The sequence below is a fragment of the Ursus arctos genome, unplaced genomic scaffold, assembly GCF_023065955.2.
Source record: "Ursus arctos isolate Adak ecotype North America unplaced genomic scaffold, UrsArc2.0 scaffold_16, whole genome shotgun sequence".
Lineage (NCBI taxonomy): Eukaryota > Metazoa > Chordata > Mammalia > Carnivora > Ursidae > Ursus > Ursus arctos.
Genome location: NW_026622830.1, coordinates 59,195,884 through 59,218,865, shown reverse-complemented (window position 1 = coordinate 59,218,865; position 22,982 = coordinate 59,195,884). Strand labels below are relative to the sequence as shown.

General features: G+C 43.6%; 1 protein-coding gene across 1 annotated transcript in view; it reads right to left on the bottom strand.

Moving 5' to 3' along the window:
• Positions 1 to 3,182: 3,182 nt before the first annotated feature.
• Positions 3,183 to 22,982, bottom strand: part of LOC125282073 (focal adhesion kinase 1-like) — a 72,795-nt gene continuing 52,995 nt past the window's right edge. Inside the window, exons 4-5 of the mRNA XM_057313018.1 lie at positions 15,616 to 15,842; positions 3,183 to 5,570 (exon numbers count right to left, since the gene is read on the bottom strand). Of these exons, the coding sequence (XP_057169001.1) occupies positions 5,400 to 5,570; positions 15,616 to 15,810 (366 nt within the window). The 5' untranslated portion in view covers positions 15,811 to 15,842 and the 3' untranslated portion in view covers positions 3,183 to 5,399. The remainder of the gene's footprint in view (positions 5,571 to 15,615; positions 15,843 to 22,982) is intronic.

Sequence of the window (22,982 nt, the reverse complement as noted above, 5' to 3'; positions counted from 1 at the left end):
CTTACTTCTCAAAACTAAAGCCAGGCGTGCGGCTGCCCTCACAAAGCCACCCATGAACTGAGAAGACGCCTGCTAGCGAGGAGAAAACACTATCAATCGTTCATTTCTTGTCCGTACCTGTTTTACACAGGAGTAGACAAGAAACAGCTGAGTACATGGACTCCACTCTCTACCCTCCACCAGTGGAAGCTGTAGGATGTCAAAGAAGCTGTTAATAAACCTCTCAGAACAGCAGGTTTCTCACAAGTAAAGTGGAAAAAGGTGAGTACCCACCCACTTGATAAAACTATCATAATAAGAATTAATTTTGGTCAAGTAAGCCAAGTGCTTCGCACAACGCCCTCCACATAGTAAGCAACATGTATTAGTGTGAAAACACTGCAACGGACACACACTAGTAAAGAATACACGTTACTATTCCACCATACTGTGTTTCCTCTTACTTGACACTCTCATCACCACTAATTCACTTCTCACTTAAAAAGTTTTTACTGGGTGCCTACTACTTACCAGGCACAACTAGCTAGAAATGAGGCACAGATCAGACAGTAAGACCAAGGCCCTGTGGGAGAAAAGTCATCCAGTGGATCGGCAGTGGGCCCTACAGACAGAACGGTTGGAGAAGACCACAGGAAGAGGGGAGAGCAGAGCACTCGCCCTAAATGATGGGAGGTCCAAGCCATGCTGGAAACAGCAGGGGAGCACATTCACCAGAGTCCCAGCAGGTACAAAGACTCCAAGGAGCAATACACACTTGGCTTGTTCAAGAACCAGTAAGAGAGCCATGTGGCTAGGGTGGAGCAGGTGGAAAGTTCTCCAAGACAAAAGTCTGTCCCATTCACCAGGCAAGAAAGCTGGCGGCAGAGAAGATCCTGACCCAGTACTTTTGAAAAGGGAACACTGAAATGTCAGAGTGCAAGCCGCCGGAGTGCAGGAAGGGGAGTGAGAGCAAAAGGAGATGGGGTTGAGAGATGATCAAGACTCTCGAGTTGGCTCCACGGATGATGAGGAACTACTGGAAGCCTCTGCAGAAATGATTTACATATTTCCCTGGATGTGTATACTTTTAAAGACTTTTCAGCAAGTCCTATGAGCTCTACCTTAAAAAATCCTTGTATAACTGCTTTTCACTCCTTCTATTACTGCTTCCGCAAGCTACCAGCTTTTAGGATTTTTGTCTGGTTAGGCAAAAACTGGTTTATTGGTTTCCTGTAGGTCTATTGAATGAAAGTGTGATTTCGATGCCAAACGCAGGTCTACAGAGAAAAGAACGAGGAAAAAAGGTCACTGGAGCAGCCCCCAAATTTAAATGCTAAGCAGAAGACAGTGAATGGTCAGTAAAGTAGGAGGGTTGGGCACACAAGAGGTAAAGCACAGAACACTGTTAGGTAAGAAATGACTGACAGCATCAGCTCCTACAGGAAGGTGGACTGGAGGGCGAAGGGGAGGAGCCCATGGGAGGAATAGAACAAGGCAGCAAGCCAGACCCTCAGCAAACTGGGAGTTTTACTTGGAACCATGAACTATTTAGGAATGTGTTTTCAAACTGATTAACACATTGCCATGTGCAGGCCTCTGTATTTCCATGTTAAAAAGGATAGTGAAAATCATAATTTAAAAATTGTTTACTATTGTTTGTTTTCTTTTTAATTATTAGGAGAGCTAAGTTTTAATCTTTTATTACTATTTTTGCTTTATGTATTTTGAGAAATGTCTTTAGAAACTTACAAGTTTAATAGTTCCATCTATTTCTACTCTTCATAAATTCTTGTGAAATGAGCCTTTTATTACTATGTGGTTGTTCTCCATATCCCTAAGAATGTTTTTCTGTCTTGAAACTTTTAAAACAGGATATTAATAAAGCAATACCAATCCCCTCATCCCCCTGGTGAGTAGGTAGGAAAATTCTTCTATTCATCCATCCATCCTTCTCCTATCTATCCATCCACCCATCTCTCCATCCATCCATCCATCCATCCATCCATCCATCCTTCTCTGTATCTATCCATCCACCCAACTTTCTATCCATCCATCTACCCAACACCCATCCATCCATCTCTCCAAACACCCATCCATCTATCTTTCTATCCATCCATCCTTCTATCCATCTATCTATCCATCCATCCCCTTCTCTAACTACCCATCCACCCACTACCCATCCATCTTTCTATCCATCTACCCATCCACCCACCATCCACCCACCCATCCATCCATCTTTCCATCCATCCATCCATCCATCCATCCATCCATCCATCCATCCTTCTATCCATGCATCCACCCACCCACCCATCCATCCATCCACCTGCCCACCATCCATCTATCTAAATAAAATTAAACAGAATAGAATGCCTCTGGATGAAAACCTTAGAATTCAGTGTTCTAGTGAGGCTGGGTATGGTTTTGTGAAGTACATATGTAGACCTATATGTACATAGTTCTGAGACACGCACATGTGTATGTGTACCGCATCTTAAGGTAAAATATTTCTTCCTGTAAGTCACATAAAAATGTCTTCAACATCACTGTTTTAGATACCTGTCATAAAGAGCAGATAGCTGGACTCTATTTTTTAATCACACACTAACAATCTCTGACCAGTTACTGTTAGTCTGCTTGAGCTTATTTCCAAAGTCTAGTCTGTGACTCCTCTTTGTCCTGCTTTCCAGTCCCTTCCTTCTCTCCTTGCTGTGGGTCCCTAACACCTACTCACCCACATATTATTTAGCTTATAAAATCTACTTCTAATGTTTCATGGCTGTCTTAATATACAATCTTTTTATTTTTTATTTTTTTAATACATAATTTTAAAACGTGGTTGAGAGCTACAATTCTGACTACCTCTCTTCTGACATGCATCCACTATTTGGGTTCTACTTTTTTAATATAAAAAAATCAGTTCTTATCATTATTTGTTTTTAGAGCCAATGCTTACTTTGAACCACCCAATTTTTTCCCTAGTACTCCTTCCTGTATCTGAAAACCACTTCGGAAATCACTTTTCTTTCTCCTGAAATATGTTTGTAGGGTGGCAAACTCTCTGAGGAAAGTACCTCTGTCACCCTGCTCTTGAATGGCAACTGAATCTGACGAACAAATACAGGTTGCCAGTTACTTTTTCTCACCACTTGGAGAGAAATGTGGAGAATTGTGAATTTTTCCCTGGTTGCTTTTCGCATCATCTCTTTTTCTTTTGTACACTATTTGACTATAATCCACCAAAGTGTAGATTTATTTCATTAACCCTGTTTGGGATCTTACGTTAGTCCTATACCTGAGGACTTCTGGTATTTGCCACTTCTAGAAAATTCTCAGCTATTGCCATTATCTCTTTGGAGTATTTCTTTTTCCTCATTCTTTCTATTCTCTTTGAGAGCCCTGCCCAGAAATGGGTTGACATTCTCATTCTTCATGCTACATAACGTGTTTTCATACCTACCACATGTTTATCTCTCTGGGCTATCTTTTGGGAAAATTTTCTCAGATCCACACTTCTGTTTACTAATTTTTCAGCTATATCTAATTTGCTGTTTTATCCATCCAGTGGTTTCTAGAACTTGTGTTTGGCCTTTTTTCAAATCTACTTGGTTCTTTTTAGAATAGTCTTCTGTTTCTTACTGACACTTTACGTTCCGCCTCCTTTGGCATGCACGGACAGGCAGTATAAAGCCTAACCCTCCCAGAAGCACCTACAGGGCCCACCTGTGCCTCCAGCCTCTTGTCCACACACCTTCACTGGTGCAGACAGTGCACTGTCAGACCACTTCTTGGAGCTAAAACCGCAGCAGTCCTCCTGAGATGGGCACGTTCATTGAAAAAGCCTGCACTGTGAAGTCAGCTACATTCAAGTCAAAGCTGTATCCCGAGCTCTGTCCGTAATTGGAACTTAAATCAAGTTTGTTGCTTGTTTCCTCCGTCTTCACCTTATAAGACTGGGGAGAGCTATGTGACATACATATTTTACAGGCTGCAAATGTACAAAGAGTGCACAGCTGGCCTGGCGCCTGGCTCCAGCCACGCCTCGGTGATGATACAGCAGTGGCGGCATCTTCACCACCTCCGTCAGCGTCAGGTTCAGCACTGCGTGTGGCAAAGTTCTACCTCGCCCAGTCTATGCTTGCCTTACTTTTGAGGGTTCAGGCTCCATGAAAACGAGTAGTGCCCACTCACCTTTACTTGATATCAAGCAAAATAAATTGGCTTAAAAGAACAGAAACAGAGCTTGTATATGCAGCGGTCTACACTCCGCATCTTACTGAGCACTAGGGCTACCGTCATAATGCAGTGTGCCTCTGACTTGTCCATATAAATTAAGAAGGTAATAGAATTGTATGGAATAAAAAAACCTGCAGGTATTTTTAACTAACTTCTAGGTATTCCTGGCTTTTAAACACTTATTTGATTGACTGGCAAAAGAGCTGGAGGTCAAATCTCTGCTAGCCATTGATGTAACCCAACCAAACTATATTATCACGGAATATCCTGTTAGCTTGTCAGTTCCAGCTGTTTGATAAAGCTGAAAATACAAGCATATTTCTCTGGTAAACTGTAACTAGGACAAGATCGCATTTGACTAGAGATTTATTAACCTTCACATGTTTGTTTTTCTTTTCAAATGTGTCTTCTAATCGATTTGGGTGCTGAACTGAAAGTGACCAACACTGAGTACCGTCCCCAATCCACAACCACCTTTGTCTCTGTGACTGTGTCTACAAAAACGAGGGTGCCTGCGCACGGGGCTCACCTCCTCTCACACTCTAGTGTGTTACACATATGGTTTCCGGCTAACGTGTTGCTCTGCTTAACAGTGGAAAAAATTATTATTTTTTGGAGAGAACCAGAGAAAGGACAATTGTAGAGAATCCTTTTAATTCACTTTCAGTCACAGCAGTCTCACTAAGGTCAGGACGAGTCACTACCTCATTTAATTCTAGCACGTGAACGTCAAGTACACACCCAGTCCTCTCAGGCGAGCCGGAGCGTACCGGGCTCGCGAGCCGTGCTGCCCGTTCATGAGATAATTAGATGTGGTCTCCTCAGGGCTCAGGAAGTCCTGCTGCACAAAAGAATGTTAACAGGACAGAAAGGAAAAGAATGAGGAATTGAGCTCTTCGAGCCGAGGCTGAAACAAAGGAGTCCTGACAAGAGAAGTGTGACTAGCCAAAGGCCATCACCACAGAACCCCTGAGAAGCTCAGGCAGTCCAGAGTCGGTGGTGCCACAAAGACAGACGGAACAGAAGTCTAGAAGAGATCACTGGTTAATCATTACCAGCCAATTGTATTTACACAGGAGTCGTAATTACGATCAGTAAGAAAATTAAGCAAAGACGTTCATCCTCTTGTGTGTGATTTAATATGCAAACAAATCAAGTGTGAGTCACGCCAAAGTAGGTATGTAATCTTACTTCCACTCCTCTGGTGGGTGTGCAAGTTCATACTTCTCCCTCACATTGGAGACACCCATATCCAAATGGAGCCAGTGAACCTCCTCTGACCGCAGGTGACTGAGGCGAAATCCATAGCAGGACACATGCTTTACTTTGTGACTGTCCACTATCTTCTGAATGATCCCCTAAAACATACCCCCCACAAAAATGACTGTTATAAACAAACAGAAAAAAAACAACTGTATGCTAAAAATTAATGCAATGTGCATTTCTTTTAGTTAGTTAGCAGAAATCTTTGGTAAAAAGAGTATCAAGTTAAATAAATTACTTCATTTTGCTCAGGAATCTTTTTTCTCAAATAGTATTTTTATGAACAAGGAAAAGTTCTGAATAAAACACAAGAGGCTCTTCCCTTTTCATTAGTGATAACCGAGGCACGGAAACGTAACATGCATTTCTGCAGCTCTACCTCTGCGGCACCCCCAAAACCTGACCAAGCATTCCGGCCACCCCTGGAGGTCACGTGCTGAGAACTAGACCTAAGGAGGGGGTCCCACTTTCTGAACCCAGGACAGCATACTGGTTTAGACCAGGCTACAACTTCATATCATTTCTTTAGAAACACAGTTAGAAACATACAATGAAGGCCACGCTTCTGATAGTATCGATGATGTAGGAGAAGTTACTGGAAGCTAGGCCTACCCAATCTACTATGAGCTCTCTGTCGCTTACAATGCAGCAATCTAAAATAGTCCCCAAACCTAATGCTCCTGACACACGTGCCCATGAGTTCAGAGTTGAAGGCGGCAGGGAAGGCTGCCTCGCAAAGATGAAGCTTACCCTGGGACGAGGGCAAGGAAGCCGTAACCCCGAGTCTTGACCTGTGCTCTCACGGTTGTGGAGGTCTCGTGCGTACAGGGATGTAAATGGGCAGCACATATGGAAGACTCACAGGGGAATACAGCAGAGACCATCCGCTCCCTTACGTGAAGGTGTGCTCATGATAACCACTGCACTCTTCTCAACACTTCAGGCCATTCATAATTTTTAATGAGGCTGCTATTAACATGCAAATGACTGCTAAAGAAAATCACTGTTTTTTTAAATTAGCAATTGACTGAAAGCATCATATTACTTGTAATATAAGGCACATCTTAAAAAGTTCCTACGTATACTAAATATGTCTATATTAGGGCATGATGCTGTTGATAATAAGAATGTTCCTATCCCTACTCATGAGAAAAGATAAGTAACGTGTCCTATATATACAAAACCTGTCAAGGACCCAGTGTGTCCACACTAAAGGCATCATCACCTGCCCATGCTCAGCCTCCCCTTCAGACTACTGGATCCCAGGAGAAGGTTGTGTACCAAGCACGGGAGAGTGACATCATCGGGGAGAAAGCACGGACAAAGGACAGGCTGGAGGCGTCAAAGGCAGATGAGCCCTCTGTGGGACAGGAAGGATGTGTGCAGCCTACAGATGTCTGGGTAAAACTGAAGTAAGCATAAATGTCCTTCCTGGCTTTTGATTCAAGGCCCAGAATCTCTGTCAGGCCACCACGAAAGACGCTGCAGGTTGTGTCTACCCAAGGGCACCCAGCCACGGGGCAGCGGGAGCAGAAACCCAGCCCGCCCCCTAGTCTTCACCTCTTGTGCTCTGGGGCAGGGGATCTGCCTAGGGGGAAGAGACAGCCATTTCGAGTAATTCTTTCAGCGGCAACTTCTACAGCTTCTCCTTGCCAACAACACAAATCCCTGAGCTGCACAGGACAGGCACTGGCACCGCTTTCGAATTCCCACGAAAGCGCTTTGTCTTCCTGTCCCAGCTCTGCCAATTCACTATCAAGAGCACACCGACACCGGTGGCCCTCACTAAAGCTCGGGTTTTAGCACATCTCTTTACTCCACAGCAGCTCCCTGCTAGCACAGACTCCAGAGCTGCCTCTCTGCTGTTAGGGCCGAAGTTGATGTTCACATCTGTCCCCAACCCTCTGTCTCAGCAGGTCTATCCTTCGGGGACAAACGGTTTCTTACTGTTGATGTACCATCCACAGTCTGAGAGAAATCCTACCCTTTCTGGATGCCCTCCCTGATGACCCCTAGCAAAGGTTATCTTCATGACCTCTCAAGGAATGGGCACACAGATGCCTACCTGCAGAGAGGCAAGTGTACGGACGCTTAGTCCAGAGCTGTGGAGCCCAGGGGAAAGGCATACTCCCAATCTGGAGTTTTATGGGATAGATACAGTTTTAGTCCATTCACTTGATCACGCGACCTGAAGACACCCAGTGTGACCTCAGGTTGGGTTCTGTTGAACAAAGAGTTCCCATCCTGCAGGACCTCCTCATTAAACAAGGTAGCAACTTTCACTTTCCACTAAAAAATTAAAAGCAATAAACACACAGACATTTCCCTTTATTTCATGTTTTGCTTTTTCTTTATGCTTCCATACTGTGTTCTGTCCTGTTTCTCTAGAACTCCTGAATATCTCACTGCTGACTCAGTTTGAATGGTGGCCAAGATTATGAATACACAAGGACTTCTATATTTGAAGCTCAGTACATACACTCAGTAACTTAAATAATTTTGAGAACCAAATATTTGGTTCTGCATAACTGAAACATAACTTTGAGGACTAGGTATTTAGTAAGGAATGCATACTCAAAAAAACAAAAAACAAAAAAAACCCAAACCCAACACTACTACCATATGGAAAAGTATGCATGTATTATTTCTGGAAGACGTACATTCAGAAAAAGATCTCTAGGGAGATAACAGGACAAGGCTTTATAATTTGCCACTAATGGCAGCTGAATTACATTTAAATTTCTCATCCTGGTTTGATGTCCCAGGACAATCCGACCCTACAGTATATAAACCTACACTTTGCTACTCTGAACTATCCCTTTACTCATCTGTATCATATCCCAGAATTTGGAAATATATAATTTTCCTGATTTTCACATGAGATATTCGCAGGAAAAGAATTCTTCTTGAGGATGAAAAGACACTAGCCAGTGTGTACACGAGGCTCCCATCTCATCAGGAACAGAGCACGTAGCCTCAGAGCCATTCTACTACGGGGGGACAGTTATTGTCTTGTCAGCTTCCTTGCTCCGGGGGAGAAAGGGAAGTGGAGGTGCACGCAATTCTGCTATGAACGAGCTTCTAGCTGGCATCGTACACATGCAGCAGCACTGCTTAGAAACAGACGCACTGGGTCAAAAGCTACTTTAAAATGTGACGTTTTGGAAGTATGGCCACCAGGGAAACTATACCAATTATACTTGGCACACAATGTTAGAGACTGTCCTTCACCTCATGCCAATGCTGGGTAAAATTAATCTTAAAGTGTTTATCGATGTGATGGACCATAGAAGGGGGGGCATTTCATTATTATAATTTACATTTCCCTCATTATATACTAGTGAGATGACACTGTACTTTCATTTCTAAAAGTTCTTTTTATGATTCTGCTTGGTTCCACTTGGTCACTTATCTTTCAGACTATGCTCTAGAAAGAAATAATGACCTTTCCACCGGTAGAAAGAAATCCTGCAAACCATTCCTTCATGTTCATCCACTCTTGAATGTTTACTCACTCTTTTGGTCATTTGCATCTAGCCTACATCTGGTGGTAAGACAGCACCCTTAGCCTCCAAAGCCTTAATCTAGAAGGAGAGAGGTGAGCATGAACAGTCTGTGGGGAAGGTGGCAACAAGATAACAAGAGATACTTGCTGTGTCTAGCTGTCTTCTCACAGTGATTTGCAAGATGTCTTTATTATGAGAGAGATCTAAAACCACACACTGTGTTGTGAACAGTGCTCGTGTCTCTACTTCCCCCCAGGAGTTACAAGTGCACTCATCACTACTGATCTGTTTGTTACAACATCCAGCCGTTATTTTTCTGCGTCTCTCTTTCAGATGCTCCTCACAGTAAGGAAACCGACAGCTGTTACTGTCCTCGGCTCCTCCTGTGCAGGTCTTTCTGTACCACAAAGAAGGCGTGGAGATCCACACCCTGCTCTCCAACATGAGCGCAGCCCTTCTGTCGGCTCAGCACTCACGCAGAAGTCGGCCCCAACTCGGCCAAGACAAAGCACGCCTGTGTCTATCTGCTCCCTACTGCTGCTGTAACCAATAACCACACACGGAGGGGCTTAAAAGAACACAAACGTATACTTCTCCGTTCTGGAAGATCCCAAATCTGAAATGGGTCTCACTGGGCTAAAATCCAGGTGTTGGAAGGGATGTGCTGCTTTCTGGAAGATCTCGGCTGGCCTTCTCCAGCTGCTAGAGGCCCCTCTGTGCATCTGCACTGCAGCCAACCCTTCATCCGCAGTCCCCTCCCTCGGACCACAGCCAGAAAAGGTCTGCGGCTCCTCATCTCCCCCATCTCACGGTCCTCTTCATCTCGGTAACATCTTCAAAGTCCCTTCTGCCATGGAAGGTCACATATACACAGGTTCTAGATTAGGATGTGGACGTCTTTAAGGGCCATTCTTCTCCCTACCACAATCGCCACCTCTAAGCATCTAGTGATAAGAGAATTCTTTCTCATGCTCTTACTGTCCCATATTCTTCTTAACACTGCTTTTGAGTCTGTTTTTTTCCTTAAGGATTTTCTTTCTAGTTTCTTCCTGGACGATACTCTCCCTCCATTAAAGGAATAATTTAACTAAAATCTCTGTAGTCCTTTCCTGCACCAAAGTTATCTGAAAAACCATAATCAGTGTTTGAGCTTTTAAATGCGCATTCACCCGATCCTCTATCAGACAGAAGAAGTTTACGTTTGAGACACACATAAGGCATCTGTGACACCACCTAGCAGTGAACACTGGAGACCACGGGACTACCACACACGGAGTTCCCCAGGCAGCCGTCTGGGCTGAACTCAGGGAAAACTGCCTGCTGGCTGCCTTCCCCTACAGCCACTAGCCATTCTTAGCACAGCACTGTTCACAGAGCTCCTAACTCCCACAAACTCAGAGAATCCCACACTGTTCACGTGTCTGCCCACTCTGGTCAGCAAGCCGATTTTAAATTGATCAGAATGCTTCTCTCTACTGTTATTCTTCCTACTACCAGCTTGGTTACAATAGTTAGTCCTAATCCAACCAACTCCATTCACCTTTTAGCAAACTACAGGACTGAATTTCTTGTGTTCACTTCCTCTTGCAGGTTCAGGTAATTACATCACCTTCCTCTAGAGGCTCACGATGAGCACTGAAACCTCGCAGTGTACTACGTAGTCAGGAAAGGGCACTGGGCCTGTTAATAAACTTGAAGATAACTTTGAAGGTGACAAGAATATTGTCCAACAACTCAACTGCAACTTAATCTTTAGCAGCATTATATGGTATTTGCCCAGATTTGGTGTCTGGGTAGAAAATGGATTATTCTAGACCCTGTGATTTAAGGAAAATAGTAACGAGGTAGGAATGAAGGTCTAACAGAAGTTATCAGTAAGGACAGGTATGGTTTTCAATAGGTGTAATCTCTGATTATCAATTCAATTTCTTTTACGGTCATCAGTCTACTACTTTCTACTTCTGCAACCAATGTTCCTAATTTACATTTCTGTCAGAAGTACTCCATTTCATCTAGGATTCGTGTAGTTACTCCAATGGGGCTCTGTCAAGCACCGGTCTGTGTGCCTGCTAGGCCCTGCTGAAGATGCCGGGGACAATACCAGGAGGCAGAAAGGCCCCTGCTGTCACAGAGCTTACGGTCTAGGGAAGAAAGCAGAGAATAAAAGAGCAAACCGATCAAGAAACAAGACAATCTCAGCAAGGACCAATCATCATCAAAATGGGGTGACGGGCAATAGAAAAGGTGGCAGAGAGGGAGCTCTCCGGGGCTGGGAGGCCGAGGGAACGAGGGCAGTCACTGGAAATAAGAACAGGCCACAAAGAGCCAGATCCTGTAGGTCCTCGTAGGCTGCTGAAGGAATCTGGCTTTCCTCTGAGAGAAATGGGGAGTTGCTGGAGGTTTTGAGCAAATGACTGATTACAAGACTGGCTTGTTAGAGAAACAGCGCAGGAAGCTGAAAGTCAAAGGGAGCGAGCTGGAGGAGAGAAGGTCATGGGGCGCGACAGGGAGAGGAGAGTCAGGGGCTTCTGAAGGACCTGAACGTTCACCCTACATGAGACAGGAAGCCACAGGAAGGTTCTGAGTTGAGGAGTGACACGCTCTGGCTTTTGTTTTCATAGGGTCACCTGGCTGCTGGGCTGTGAACAGACTCAGGGGTTCCAGGGGGACAGCGGGATGTCAGGAGACCATGTGGCTCAAAGAAGGTGTCGCAGTAGGGGTCAGATGAAGTGGGTGGATTCTAGGTGCATCTGGGGACCGTGTGGCAGGACCGGCTAACGTACTGGGTGTAGGGCGTAAGCAAAGGAGGAGCAACAGATGATTCTAAGTGTCTGAAAGAAGGGAAGCCCTCAGACTGACACACAGTCCTTTCAGAGTCAGAAGCGTAGAGACGGAGGAGAGGGGCAGATGCAGCTGGGCAGCACACAGGTCCCAAGTTCAGAGGGAGACCAGTCAGAATGAGGGCAGGTGTGGAAAAGGCAGAGCTGGATTAAATGGTGGTCACAGCTTGAAGAGACCAAGAAGATGGAGGAGAGGTGCACGGGGGCTGCACGGAGACCACAGCACGGTGGTGACCTGTGGCCGCCTGCATCCCTACAGCACTTCTTTCTGGGTTCACGGATCTGTTCTATTATGTCTCCTGTTTTCTTAAAGACAGCCTGTGGGATTAACGTTCTACACCCTTATTTCTCTAAAGACACCTTCATTCCCAGTCTTCATGATTGGTAGTCTGTCTGGAAGACTTCTGCGGTACAACTCACTTTCCTGAGCCCTGAGAAGATGCTGTTCCAGTGTTGTCCTGCATCCAGCATTGCTGATGAAAAGTTTGATGTAAATGTCATTCTGTTTCCCAAGTAGGGGATTCCTCTGGTAGAATCTGGAATTTTCTATACACCCTTATTATTCTGAAGTACCACTACAATGTTTCTAGATGACCATTCTTATTCAATATAGTCCGGCATGAGTTAACCCCAATCTGAGCTCTGGAGCTGCCTGGGCCTTGCTACTGACCCGGGGCCAACGCTATGGCCGAGGTAGATGATGTCTGCCTCCGTGGGCTGCTGCTTATTTAGGGGCAGGATGCGCCAGTCTGCCAGCACTTGGCAGGAATCATGACCGGCGTTATGACTCGCACCTGATTTTGGTCGCATCTGGGCAGCCACACCAGCCAGGTTGAGGCAGATGACGTAGACAGAACGTGCTTACGTGCCCATCTCACAGAACCCCCCCCCCCCGAAGAAGGTGCTGGGCCTCCTCCTACACAGGTGGCCACGTGGGCCAGGGATGGCCTCCGAGTGTCCGAGGCCATGAGGCCTGCACCTGAGACACTGCTTTGTACGCTTTGCCTATAAATGGTGGAGTCCTAGGAATCCTTTCAACAACCATTTAAATTAATTAAAATAAAGTAGCACATATCTGTAAAAGGAGTAAAATTACTAACTGCAGCATGAGAAATAAAACCTCTATAATGAATTACAACAATAATCCAGATATTTTCTCAATGCCTCCAAAGGTGCTGGTTCTTGAGTAAAGCAAATTACTTTCTACTGAGCACAACTGTCTAGCAGAAATGAAAATGCAAGCTGTACATGTTCCTTTAAAATTTCTAAAAATAAATAAATAAATAGAAATGGGTGAATTCCATTTTAATAACATATTTCATTTAACCTACTATATGTCAAGAACATGATCTTTTCAACAGGCAATCAAAACAGGTTATTAATAAGATATTTTACCTTCTTTTTTCACACTAAGTCTTCAAAACCTTGTATTTTTACACTTACAAGACATCGGCTGAGACTGGCTACGCCCGAGTGTCCACCTGCTGCACACGGCGCCCGGAGCAGGCAGTGCAGCAGGGTGGGGTCTGAATCGAATTATTCAGCTCCTTTGGGTTGTTTTCTAATATTCGGTTACTTTGGATAACAGTAAGCGATCTCTTTTCAGAAACTGGGCGGCCTGGCTTCCTCTTTGCTACCATTATTAAATGGTCTGTTGCTTTCTACCAAGTGCCTATGCTTCCACTCTGAACTCAGCCCCGCACCCCATTTCTGCCGGAGGTCACTGGGCCTCAAACGCTGCCACGTTCCTTCCACTGTACCCCTAACGATATATGCCGGTTCCTTTATCTGTAGTGTTCCTTGTGTGGTGCTTCTTGGGGAGAAAGACTGCATGGACATGTGCTTCAGTACTATTCTGTTCAGTTGTGCAAATCCATTACTTTAGAATTAAACTACTTCATTTTCAAATGTTATAGCATTAAATGAATGTGAGTGATGAATAACGCCCACCTTCCATCACAGGAAAAGCTGTGGTGAACCAATGCCAACTCAGAGTTCTTTGCCTCAAGGTGAAAATCATCAACTGATGGGAGCTATTTAATTTCAAACATTTATCAATTACTATGAAGTAAAACCACCTGGTTCTCAGGCACATGGATTTGCTCATATTGATCTTCATAAAAGTCCGACGAATATGTTCTCATAACTTAAGAATGTGAATCTGGTTTAAGTTCTTCTTCACAATATAAATGTTTTCATCTGGTAAGTTTGTAACATTGGCTAAAGGCTTGACATGTGCCCAGGGATCATTGGTTTTCTCCTTGATATGGATCCTCTTGTGTATAGTAAATTTGATACCAAAACACCTTTGTCGTGGAGCCTTTCCACGGTGCATTTTCAGTTATAATCAATCTTGAATGTTTGCTAAATGTCTTGTCAAATTCACATCTCTGAAAGGGCTCCCCTCCTGTACAAATACTTGGAAGTTTATTAAGGCTGATGCAGTGCTTTAAGAGACTTCCTCATTCACTGTAACTGAAATTCACAAAGACTAGAACATATACTAAGAGCCTTCCCATAAGCTCTACGTTTGCAAGGTTTCTCTCCAATATGAATCTTCCAATTAACATTAAGGTAGAACACTGGCTGCTGGCCTTTCTACCAAGTGACTCTGTTTATAAAATTAAATATAAAATAAAACTATGGGAAAGCTAGAAAAAGCCATCAAGCTTCATAAAAAGTTGAAGCTTTTTAAAACAAGAGACTACTATATTTCAATTATACCGCAAGTAGATGTTAGTACATATTTAAACCATGAATGAATTATTCACCTTTGAATAATTAATCCATCTGAACAGTGAGTACTGCAATATTATAGAGGTAATGGAAATTACATAGAACTTCAATGTAATACTGTGCCCTTCAATCTAAATTCTGTCAATCCCTTTAATTTGCTTAAAAGTACTTAAGGCATATAAGTTTAAGAGCAGCAGATTAATTAGCTTCATTAGTATAAAAAGAAAGGGGGGAAAAAGATGTATCTGTTCATCCTGGCATTGGACACTGTCCTCCTTAGAGATGAACACGGAGTAGGCAGAGGGAAGGAAGGAGCAGTTTCTCTGTAACACCTGGCCAAAGTAAACACCTGCTGAAAACTGGCGTCCTGAACTCAGTTGTCTGAAACCACACCGCTACCCTCTCACCCCCCACTCTCAGCAATCTTGGCCCACGAAGCGCCTCTCACCTCTCTTGGCCACGATGCTCACTGGCCGCCCACAGGCTACCACCCACACTCAACATTACTCACACAGGCAACCTCGCCACCAGGATTGCCTTGGGAAGCACACTCTGCACTGCACTGCAACTAAGGCCATGGGTGTCTCCTCCCCACCACAGTAGACAGTAAGCTGTATAAGCAGGGACCCTTTATATCCCCAGAACCTTGACAAATGCCTGGTGTGTGGAACCAATCAGTTTTTGAAGAACCTATCCTATCTGGAGTCATGCAGATACCTTCAAAATTCACTTTATAGAAAATAATTTATTTCCTAAGTATTAGAGGTTGTTTTAATTGCTTTGTTCTCTTATGTCCTAAAAAGTTTAAAAAAAAAAAAAAGGAGAGAAAAACATCAATAACATTATATGAATAACATGATTCAGTTATTATTTTCCTAAGATATTTTACAATTAAAATTCTGTCAGTCACATATTAAGTGAATAAATAATATAAAGAAAAAGTTAACATCACTGTAATATGGGAATAAAAATTTTTATCTTTTTTGGTGTGTGCCATTAACCTAGGCCCATGTAACTTTAATGTCCATGAAGGGTCTCTCCCAGGAAAATGCACTTACCCTGACATCGGTAGCATCTCCATGCCTGATCATACTGGCCCAAGTAGCTGGCTCACTGCTGTTTTCAAAATAATGAAAGACCTTCAACACTCGCTCCATTGCCCCAGGGGAACATTCCACTCCGGTACCCAGGTGAGTTTTGGTACTCGAATTTGGTGTGTGATTCAAGTTTGGGTCAAGGTAAGCAGCTGCCATTATTTTGCTAGATGCTATGTATCTGTCATACTCTAGAAGGGGGAAAAAAAGCTGTCAGTGTACCATATTTGAAATCTATAAAAATGTGGTTAAAATCTATTAAAACATGATATACTGATCCTTATATTAACAACACTGCTCTATGTTCTTCCCCTATGGTCATGTCATATGCAGAAGGTGAGCATCGGGAGAGCAGAGACCTGACTGACCAAGATAATCGCTGTACTCTCCTGCACCCGGAGCACTACCGAATTCACAATAGCATAACAAATATTTGTTAAATTTTCTTAACAAATTAAAAGACCAGGAGTCCTATTTTAGCTCTGTCAAACATTCACCATGTTATCTATGAACAATGTCACCTCACCGTCCACCCTTTTAAAATCATAGCCTTTAAATCTGTGGGAAAACCTCACAGGAAAGCCAAATATGTTAATTTTGCTGACTACTTCTGAAAACCTATACATGAGATGCAAGTTCTTTCTTCATACAATAAAAATGCAATGAGTGGTCATGACACATACTAGGCACTGGTGACAAAAACCCCAGAGTTAAAACCAAGTCCTCCCACTTATCCAGTCCCTCAGCAGGAGAGTCAGACAAGTCACAACTGAAAATAAAACGAAACCAGAAAGCACAAACCAACCACTGTCTGGTCTGTCGGTGTGATAGGAAGACTTCCATTTGAATGTGGGGCAATAGCTTGGCCAACATGAACACTCCCACTGAGAAAAGTCAGGTTAAAAACCAGACCAACGGGGCGCCTGGGTGGCACAGCGGCTAAGCGTCTGCCTTCGGCTCAGGGCGTGATCCCGGCGTTGTGGGATCGAGCCTGACATCAGGCTCTTCTGCTATGAGCCTGCTTCTTCCTCTCCCACTCCCCCTGCTTGTGTTCCCTCTCTCGCTGGCTGTCTCTGTCTCTGTCGAATAAATATATAATATCTTTAAAAAAAAAAACCAGACCAACGTTTGGAGTCCAAGATATTGTGAGGCAACCAGGACAGCAGGGGACATAGGTGGAGACATGAAGAGACACTGAACAACAGCTGCCTCTTCCCAAAGGGCATTTGCCAATTCTGGGCCTTCAAGAGCCTGAAGATCCAAGAAAAAGCCACCAATGAGAGAGAAACCAGCTGAGCTTTTGGCAGTGAGAGACCAAGTTATGAGCATGGGGACCCTAGGACTCTGGTGAGCAGGACAGGGTGGAGAACTGAGCCACACACTCCGCTAGTTGTCCCTTTAAGATAGTTACCAATCCTGAAACCAAGCCCAAAGGGAGCCATTAGAAGCTCAGTGAAGCTGAAGACAGGCAGAAGAGACTAGGAGTCCACCTGGGCCCAGCAGACAAAACGGGAACAGCATGACAGACAAACTCAACCTAACCAACAGAAAGCACTACACCCACGCGCAATTCACCTCTGCAAGAGAAGTACCCACTAACTACGCACAGGAGGCAGTCACTAAAACTGACCACGTGGCGGGTGAAAGAGCAAGATTCAATAAATATCAAAGGACTAAAATTATTAAAAGTATATTCTGTCTCTAGCATTAAAGCTGGACAACAACAAAATAATTAAAAAATCACCAACTGTCTGGAAAAAAATCACCGTTTGGAAATTAAGCAACATATTTCAAGTAACCCATTAGCCAAAAAGAAACTCAAAGTATTCTCAATTCAACAATACAATTAAAAAGAAAGATCAATACTACATGCAGACAGAGCTGTCATTAGAATAAAATCTACGCTTTTATTATTTTTTTTAAAGACTTCATTTTTAAGTCATCTCTACACCCAGCCTGGGGCTTGAACTTACAACCCTGAGATCAAGTGTTGCACGTTCCACCTACTGAGTCAGCCTGGCGTCCCTAAGATCAATACTCTTAAATGCATGTATTAGAAATGAAGATTGGAAATTAATCATCTAAATATCCATATTTCACAGTACAATTTGGAAGTTGAACAAAATCAAGGTTTGGTTTTTTTTTTTTTTAACAAGAATAATGCAACTGATAAACCTCTAGCAAGACTAATCAAGGGAAAAAAAGATAAGGCGAAAACTAATGACAGCAAGAATGAAGCAGAACAGATAACAGAATGTTAATAATAGGAAGTAATGATAGAATATCAGATATTATTAAGAATATCATGAACTATGTCAATGAACATAAAAGTTGAGATGCATACACAATTCTTTTTTAAAAGATTTTATTTATTTATTTAACAGAGAAAGAGAGAGCACAAAAGCTGGCGGAGGGGCAGAGGGAGAGGGAGAAGGAGGAGGAGGCTCCCCAGTGAGCAGGAAGCCTAGCTTGGGGCTTGATCTCAGGACCCTGGGATCAGGACCAAAGCCGAAGGCGGACACCTAACCGACGGAGCCACCCAGGTACCCTGAGATGGGGCATACACAATTCTTTACAAAGTACAACTTAAGCCCAAGCCATTAGAAACTGCTGCTGTACGAAACCAAAACCATAAATATAAAGCCTATTTAAATAGACCTATTCCGTTAAAAATGGTCAATCTGCAATTAAAATTCTTCCCACAAAGGAATATCTGAATTCTTCCAATAATTTAAGGAAGGATAATATTAATCTTACAGAAATTCTTCCACTGAACAAATAGGGAACATTTCCCAACTTATCTTATGAAACCAGCAAAACACTGACACAAAACCAGTCAAGGACAATATGAGAAAGGGTACGGATCAATCTTCCTTACAAACACAGGTGCAATAATCTTTAAAAAAAAAAAAAAAGATCAGCAAATGTCATCACGCAATATTTCATAATGTATCATGACCAAGAGGGACCCGTCAGAGGAAGGCAAGGGTGGATAAACACTCAGACAGAGGTCTCTGTTTGCGGCAGTCTTCGTCTCACTGTCAGAGCACGGGAGCCACCAAGACACCCTACAGCAGGTGAAAGGATAAAAAACACTGTGGTCTATCCAGGCAATGGAATATTTAGTGCTAAAAAGCAATGAGCTACCAAACCATGAAAAGACTTGGAGGAAACTTCAATGCGTATTACTAAGTGAGAGAAGCCGATCACACTATATGATTCCAAATATATGACATTCTAGGAATGGCAAACCCACAGAGACAGTAAAAATTTCAATGGATGCAGAGTTTGGGGGGGGCAAGGATGAAAAAGTGGAGCAAAAAGGACTTTTCAGGCAGCAAAAAGATTATGTAGGACAGTATAATGAGGATACATGTCATTATATATCTGTGCAAACCCGCAGAACGTACACCACAAGAGTGACCCCGACAGTAAACCGTGGACTTCGGCGATAACTGATGTGTCCATGTAGGTTCACCAGTTATAACAGATGTACCACTCTGCTGGGGGATGCTGATAATGGGGAAGTGTAGCAAAAAGCCTCGCTTGGGACTTCTCATTCCATAGTTGAGATCTGCTCAGGCATCAGAGCTCTGACACTCAGCACACTGCCCCAGGCAGCACTGCGGGGAGGGTGGGGGAGGGGGGTGCAGGGCAGGGCTTCCTAAAACGGAATGCTAGTCTCGCTGCTGACTATCGGAGCCTGGGCTCTCCCTTGAACACAGGAGATAGACACCTTTTCTGCTCTTGAAAGAAGTAGGGCAGTCCCAAGTCAGGGTATGAGGAAACAAGGTGCTGACAAACCTTGGAGTTCAAGCTGAGCCTCACCCCACAGTCTGATATAAATACTCCATAAAATAGCACAGATGCAAGAGAGGAAGCAAAATACTCCCAGAGTTCCCTAGATGATATTCACTATAACACCCCAAGATCCCACCAAGACAGCAAACTGATTCTCCTTGAAATATGCCAGCCCTTTAATAAAACTTGAGATGTCTGCCAGAACATGAGAGAAGGAGCAAAGAATGCAAACTGATACAGCTCAATTTTAAAAACTTCAGACATAAACAAGTTTGGAGAGTTTTTAAGAAGTTGGTGATGACCCTAGTTACAGTAAATCCTTAAACAAGCTAGACTGCTGTAAAAACCTTCCTCTCCCAAATGTTGTTCTTTCACACAAGATTCGGGTTTCTCTTCTCATCAAGAGTCTAATCTGAATACACTAAATTTCCTATATTGATTTTACTTAACAAAGAGCTAGCGTTACTTAAATATTTAATGTTATATCAATACGTGACGGCCTGTATTTTCCAAAAGTCGCTGTGAAAGTGCCTCCTGCTCCAGTGTGACTCTGCCTCTCTCTTCCACAGGTGGAGGCCACGTTCCTTCCCCTCACATCTGGGGGGGCTCCTGACGCACCTAAGAAACATCCCGCGCCAGGTATTAAGAGGCAAACTAGGTTCCCTTGGTTCTCTTGGGCTGCTCGCTCATGAAACCCAAACACATGCTACCCAGAAGCGCAAGAAGCCCGAGAACTGAGCTCCAAGAACCAAAGCCTGAGCTGAGCTGCCCGCTGACAGGCAGCATCGAGTTCCGAGGCCCGTGGCAGAGCCAGCCTCCGAGTGGGCCCTCTGGCTGCCCGCCGTGCCTCCTGAGCTCCCGCCACATGGAAACAGCTGTCCCTGTGGAGCCCTGTCCAGACAACAGATTGGAACAAAATAATTCTTGTCATTTTAAGCCACTAAGTGTTGGGATGACTTGTTATCAGCAAAGATAACTAATATCGCATGGATCCCAACTAAAGGAAGCATGGGTGGTTCTCGCTTTGCACAGGAGCGTGGGGCCTACGATGACTTGACAAAAGTGGTTTGAACAGCACTTGCCTTCTTCTTCCCCTCGCTCTATGACTAAAGACACGGAGTAAGTATCTTTCCAATGCCTTGGCAAACTGTCATGCTCCTTTCTAAGTTTTGGGTCAGCCTCCATCATCGTAGCCTCGTACATTCAGTGTCGTAAGCCACCTCCGAAACCGCCTCTGCTACGAACTTTCTTGCCACGTCTCCTCCTCCGGAACATCCTCTTTTTTGTCACAACTCTCTTCCTCACTTGTCAATAAGTTCACCTTTATTTGCAAAGCTCCTCTGACCACACAACTAGAAAGTCTGGCTCCACAGCAAAGTCAACATTCCTACAGTCAGCTATGTGCTTCTGTGACCGTCTCAGTCAGAACGCTGCATGGTGATCCGCACGGCGCAGGAAGCTTCTGCCGCACCGCACACCACACACTTACACTCTCCGTTACTTCCCGCCGCACTGCTGGGATTTCTGCGTCCGCATCACCTCCAGCTGTAGCACGCAGAGCCTGTCCAAACTCCACACACCGGCTTTAAGAGCTGAAATAACTGCTGGGTCCACTGGCCAGAGTAACGCAACTAAGTCCGCTGGTTCCTGGGGCGGCTTCATGCAAGCCGAGGGCTCGGCTGCTCCCGCTCCACGGTCACCAGCTTCACAGGACCTCGGCCCGTTCGATTTCACTTCCAGTGTTACCATTTCCTGCTTCAACACTGCAACTCATCTTTGTTGTCCAATTCCCTCCTGTGATGATCCATTTTTGTAAAATGTCACAGGGGTTTATCCCTGGCAAACAAGAAGGCACCACGACTACACATTTGCTGTCTGTGTATAAACTGAGTAACAGACACAGGGTGGCCAGTCAGCAGCAGACTGGGAAAGAGCTACCGTGACCGGCCGCTGGTCACACTTCACATCTGTTGCTTCTGTAGTGATCTGCAGACCAAGTCTGTACTTGATGCAATTGCCCACAGGTGATAACCTGTGTTAACTAAAACGGAACCATTCTGTTGAGGACGGGCATTATTTAAGCCACAGAAATTGATATTCGTACATACTGGAACCATGCAAAGCATGGACTGCCGGCATAACAATTCAACGAATATCTTCATTACACAGACTGTTTTTTGGATTTCGGATAATATGGCAACTATGTAAATCATTTACTTTACTTGAGATATCACTATAAAAATTTTAATGCTATATATCTGATGAAAATATTCAACATTAGTCTTTAATATCAACTATAAATTAATTTCTAAGACTGCTAACACCGAGACCTTGGAAGTAATTGGTGAATAATTTTTGGAGACTTAAAAAAATTCCTAAGGAAATGAGGAATGGCAAAATATAAAGAATACAACTGTGCTGAGTTACATACAGTCTTACTTAATTCAGCCAATTTAAACATATGTTATTTGTAAAACCCACATTAACAAAGTGTTGTTAAGATGAACATGTTTTAAATCTAAAGTTAATGTGACAAGTGTAGTTAAGTCATAGCAGTTAAGTCATCATAACCTACTTGTGTTTGTTTATGTATTTATGTTTTAAAGATTTTATTTATTTACGAATGTAGACTATGGGAGATTACTGACTCAATGAAATGATCCAATGTCAGAATCATCGGCATCCCCGAGGGGGTGGAGAAAAACAGAGGTCTAGAAGAGATATTTGAACAAATTGTAGCTGAAAACTCCCCTAATCTAGCAAGGGAAACAAACATTCGTGTCCAAGAGGCAGAGAGGACCCCTCTCAAGCTCAACCACGACAAACCTATGCCACGTCACGTCATAGTGCATTTCACAAATATTAGATCAAAGGATACAGTATTGAAAGCGTCCAGGACAAAGAAATTTCTCACGTACCAAGGCAAAGGCATCAGAATTACATCAGACCTGTCTACACAGACCTGGAATGAGAAAAAGGGTTGGGGGGGCATTTTTAAAGCTCTTTCAGAGAAAAACATGCAGCCAAGAATCCTTTATCCAGCAAGGCTGTCATTCAGAATTGATGGAGAAATAAAGACATTTCAGAATCGCCAGTCATTAACCAATTTCGTAACCACAAAACCAGCCCTACAGGAGATATTAAGGGGGGTTCTATAAAGGTAAAAAGGCCCCAAGAGTGATACAGAACAGAAAGTCACAGCCAATACAAACAAAGACTTTACTGGCAACATGGCATCATTAAAATCATATCGCTCAGTTCTTAGTGCCAATGTAAATGGTTTAAACACTCCCATAAAACACCACAGGGTTGCAGATTGGATAAAAAGAAATGACCCATCCATTTGCTGTCTACAAGAGACTCATTTCAAACCCAAAGATGCATTCAGACTGAGAGTAAGGGGATGGAGTTCACGCAAATGGACCTCAAAAGAAAGCTGGGGTAGCAATTCTCATATCAGATAGATTGGATTTTAAACGAGAGACTATAGTTAGAGATGCAGAAGGGCACTATATTATTCTTAAAGGAAG